Source organism: Entamoeba invadens (genome assembly GCF_000330505.1).
Source record: "Entamoeba invadens IP1 unplaced genomic scaffold scaff_1105074724509, whole genome shotgun sequence".
NCBI lineage: Eukaryota > Evosea > Mastigamoebida > Endamoebidae > Entamoeba > Entamoeba invadens.
The window spans coordinates 148862-153932 of NW_004191926.1; the positions used below are offsets into that span (position 1 = coordinate 148862).

The 5071-nt window shown below is 29.6% G+C and overlaps 1 protein-coding gene across 1 annotated transcript; it reads right to left on the reverse strand.

Annotated features, from left to right (window-relative positions):
• Nucleotides 1-2923: 2923 nt before the first annotated feature.
• On the reverse strand, nucleotides 2924-4462 carry EIN_308420 (ankyrin repeat domain protein, putative; the record flags this gene model as incomplete). Its single annotated transcript, XM_004186054.1, has 2 exons — nucleotides 2924-3087; nucleotides 3211-4462. The coding sequence occupies 2 exons, from the start codon at nucleotides 4460-4462 to the stop codon at nucleotides 2924-2926; spliced, it is 1416 nt and encodes a 471-aa protein (XP_004186102.1).
• Between the last annotated feature and the right edge of the window lie 609 nt (nucleotides 4463-5071).

Genomic DNA, 5071 nt, shown 5'->3' on the forward strand with positions numbered 1-5071 from the left:
GGTATAAATGACTGCGCTATTGTACTTTTGACTTTAGGCCTTTCAATTTCAATTGTAGCAAATTGATTGAGAATGGCAATACACACGGCTTCGGTATATACATGACTATTCCGCTTTTCTAAGTAATTCATTTTGTCTTTTTCCCGCTTGACTTGTTTCATTCTGTTTGGTTTGTTTCTTATGAGTTCAATTAAGTCGAAATGCTTTTTATCAAAGAAATTACATTGTCATCCTTTGTTTTCAACTTTTTTATATTTCATCCCTGTTTTATCTTTGTGGTATCTCTTGATTTCCCCCATTTTCTTCCAAATAACTCCCTTTTTGTCAAAAACAAGTTTTATTATTTGATTATAAAATTATACAGAAAAACCTGTAAAATAAAAGACCTCCTTACTGCCCTTCGTTTGGGCTTGTTTGACTCCGTCTTTTCTATTGTTTACCTTCAACGCAAGATATTCCATGTGTTGAATATTGGATAAAGAAACCATTTAAATCAACTCAGTAAATAATTTTCAACATATGCATTTTTACCAAATATCAGGTCGGTCTTTTTAAACTATATTTTTTAATTATACTTAACTTATTTTACTATTCTATCCACATTAAAAAAGTACAATCAAACTCGCATTTTTAAAAATAGATAAATAAATTGTTAAATTATAGTTTTTTAATAATTATAAAAATTAATTATTACTAGCTTATATTTTATTACTGATAAAAATACACAAAAATGGATAAGAAGGGTTTTTAATTCCAAATTGGGTTGAAAAGGGGGATGAAAATTTTGAATACAAAAAACAATTGTATTGTATACAAAACTCAATAAAAAGCGGGAAAGATTTTAAAAAGTTGCAAAAATAGATTTTTTAATGAGTTTGTTATATGAAAAACAATAAAATGACTTTAAATTTTTCAAAACCATGAATTGGAAAAAGACTGGAAATAATCTGTATTTTATCTTTGTTGTTATTGATTACAATTTAAGGTATTGCCAAATAAATATTTGGCACTTCTCAAATAAATAATTAATAGAATTTAATGAATTTTTTAGTCTTTTTTATACCATAGAAATTCAAGTATAGTATCGTGTACGAATAATTTATTAATAAGTCTTCGTTGTTAACAAGTTTTTTAACGTTTATGTTCTTTTTTTTATTGTTGTGTATTGCGGCATCTTAAGAATTTATCTTTATTATTTTTTTGAATTGATAATCAAAATTGCTATAGTAATGAACATACTCGATTCGATAATTAATGTGAAAACGACCAGTGCCAACAAAACAAACAACAAAAAACTTTTTTATATTATTTGTTTTACTTTTTATAGCAGAAGTTCTATTCTTTGTTTTCTAACTCTTTCTTTTTTTAAAAAACAATGATTCTCTTTACACATCTTTTTCAATTATTTAGATGTACAGGCAGTGAAGTGAAGGTATAAATTTTCAATTGAATACTAAATAAAAGGGTTTTGAGAATAATTGAACAATTTTAGGTCATATTTTTACTGTTTTTTCGGGTTTAATTTTTTGGTCAATAAAACTAAAAAAATATTTTGAAAAAATTTAGACCCATTTTTAGATTATTTTTAAATTCGACTTTGCTGAAAAAATAAGTTGAAAAATAAAATTGAACGAACTTAAAAAATAAATTGAAGTCGAAAGAAGAAAAAGGCAAACACCAAGCATTGACTCTTGTTAAAAAAGAAAACAAAGATTAAATATTTTTGGTGTCATTTTACACGTTTGTTATTGTTATTTTGTCATTGTTTAGCCACTTATTACATAAATATTCAAAGATTAAATTTTATTACATCATCTTTAAGATCTTTAATTAATGGTAAGTTGCGAGTGTGGTTATTGAGTTATTGGCTATTGGGCGAGCTGGCAAAAACAAACACGCTTATCATCTGTTTGAGTTGTGATGAAGCAGGATTTGTGAAGTTTGCTTTGTTGCCAAGTTAAGTGATGGTTTTGTATTGGTTTATTCGCTTCTTGGTTAATGTATGATTGTTGTTTTTCTATAGTTTATAAATGATTAAAATAACTATAAAATATAATTTCCAAACAAACAAAATGGTAACAAGATAATCAAAATATCAATATTTATTATAATAAAAAGGACAAATTCGGCTTGTTAAATAAGGGTTTTATTGAGAATGACAATTTCAGCCAATCAAAATAAAATATTTCTTGATAAGAAAACCCTTTTATTTAGCAATCAATTGAAAATTTATACCTTCACTTCACTGCCTGTACAACTGTATAACATTTTATCATAAATGAAAAAATAAATGAACCAATAAATAATCAAAACCAGAATATACAAATAAAGAATAGATAATGAATGAATGCATGTAGATACCACCTTTTTGCTTGTTAAATTTATATATAACTTGAAATACATATCATACAGTCTGTCTTTTAACGTTATCTGGTGCCTTTTGGACCATAAAAAATGGAATAATTCGGGGAGCAGTCCCAAAAATCCATCCCAATTGTTTCGGGTTTTTTCACGCTTTACCTAATGCCCGATGTTTAGACAAAAATGAAGCTATTTTTTGTCCACCAGATAACGTTAAAAGACTGACTCTAGAATTACTATTTATTCTTTTTTTAGTAACTTTTCTTGTGTTGAATGTATTATTTATAGTTTATTATTATTATATTTATCATTCATAGTTTTCATCGTTCTCCACAAATGTTCAAACCATTTGAATTAGCATTGAACAACAATAGATTACAAAATTTAATAAATCTAATAAATAATTAATTAATATAATTAAAGTATAAGTAACATTGACTCTTAACACTCTTCAATCAACTTTTGAAATGAACATGTGACTGAACATGCACTCCTATAAATAAGAGTCCAACCAATCTTCCCCAAATGATAGTAACACAATAGTAAAAATGAATTAAACACACTAATTCTGTTCTTTCTTTTTCATTCCATTCCGCAAAGTTTCCAACATAGTCTTATCGATCTTGTCTTTCGTCAAATTAGCAATAGCGCTGTCCAAGAGTTTTGCTGATATACTATCTATGATGCCGTACGCCTCTTCTGCTGTATTTGCCTTCATCAAATCCGCTATATGTTATATATTATATTTATATTATAATTATATTATATATATTTATATTATATGTTATAGTATAAATATAATATAAATATAGTATATCCATATTCTTCTCTAATAAGACAAGAACAAACGTTTGAGGAGTTTCAAGTAGTTAATAGCGATCAAATAGAGTACATCCTTTCCTTCATACAAGTAACAGTCCCAAACTCTAATAGTCAAGAGAGGAGGGAAAACGTCGATGAAGAGATCAGCGAACCAAGTGACGAAGTAATTCATTTCGAACCCGATAGAGCACAGTTTATCGTACAACTGGCAAACCTCGAGTTTAAACATACGAGGGAAGATATAGATAGCCTCAGGTGCATTTGAATCGATGAATTCAGATATTGCGTATTTCTCTGATTTGAGTTGCATTAAGATATCGAAACCCGAGTCCTCACCGACGACGCAGAGTAACATCCCAGCTATTTTACAGACGGAGGAGATAACGGACTTCTTTTGTACTTCTAAGAAAGCAACGACCATCCTTTCCAAACGGTATTTTCCCTTCATTTCAATGAAAGCCTTGTGATCTGGAAAGACATTTAAACCTTTTCTGACCTCCTTTATTCCTTTTCCTTGACATCCAACAGCATATAATTTCATCATCTCTTCACGATTAGCAGAACTTGGGATGACCCCAGTGAAGCACTCCCATATCTTTGGACGGACTTGTGGGTTTAACATTGTGATGTGCTTCTTCACCCATTTCTGCTCTTTTAAAGTGGCAACTTTCCAATGACCAACAGTCACTAACCATTTCACGTTATCGCTGTGCCGCTCTTTCCGAGGAGATGTCTCGGGGTATGGGATCTCATAGCCATAAGCATTGTAATAGTGTTGCTCTTTACTCTCAATCTCTTCATCAATATTTAACAATTGAGCTTTGGCATAGTGCTTGTTCTCTTCAGCATAATCAAACGCGGTCTTCCCGGTATGATCAATCGAAACTATTGAAGCACCATGGTCTATTAGACATTTGACTATCGATGGGTCACTACATGTCGTTTTGGCAGCTCGGTGAAGACTCGTTTGACCGTGGTTGTCCGTCGCGTTAATATCGAAGTGCGGGTCTTTCTGAGAAGAGTCAATCAGTAACTCAACTATTACTAAATTGTTCTGGCCACTCGCTATATGAAGCGGCGTTTCGCCGTTGTCATTTTGAGATACACAGGGACACCCAGTGGATAGAACAGCGTGAAGAATCTCAACCAACTCATAATTGTGAAAGGTGAGAAGATTGTGTAATAAATCGGGATCTTGAAGTAATGTGTGATTTTTTTGTAAAAGTGCCCGAATTTGACTGCCATCACTTTTCTCAATCGCGTGGACGAGCTGCTGCATATTACCTTTCAAATTCTCTTTTGTAAGTTTAAAATTTTATGATTTGGTATCTGATTGGTTTTGTGGTATTATTTTAATACAAATTTTTCATTTTTTTATTATCTTCTATTTGTTACAGTATCATTTATATTAATAAATTTATTAATATTAATACTATTGTTTAGTAATCATTAATTGTTGTATTGCACTTTTGGGAAGTTATTGTTTATAGTTTACATATTGAAATTTTATAATTCTTCGTGTTGTTGTGGAATTTGTAAAAAAAAATCTCGTTTTATTAATTATTCACTCATTTTTGATATTCAGTCATAACGACACGCCGGTTAAGTGTTTTTGAATTTTACAAGGCTACCATTTCACTGTTATATTTACAAACTCTAACAACATGCAACAAAATTAAATTTAAAAGAAAAAAATACCCGACGCCCCATGACAGTCATACCGTAATGATAATAACAAACTATAAAAAATAATAAAACAATTAAAAAAAACTATATAATATTATTAGACATTTTTTCAATAACCCTTTTCAGAACGCCGTTGCACTTGATTAAACAAAAAAACCATTTAATGAGTTTTAAATAATACTTTTTACTAAAATTACTAGTT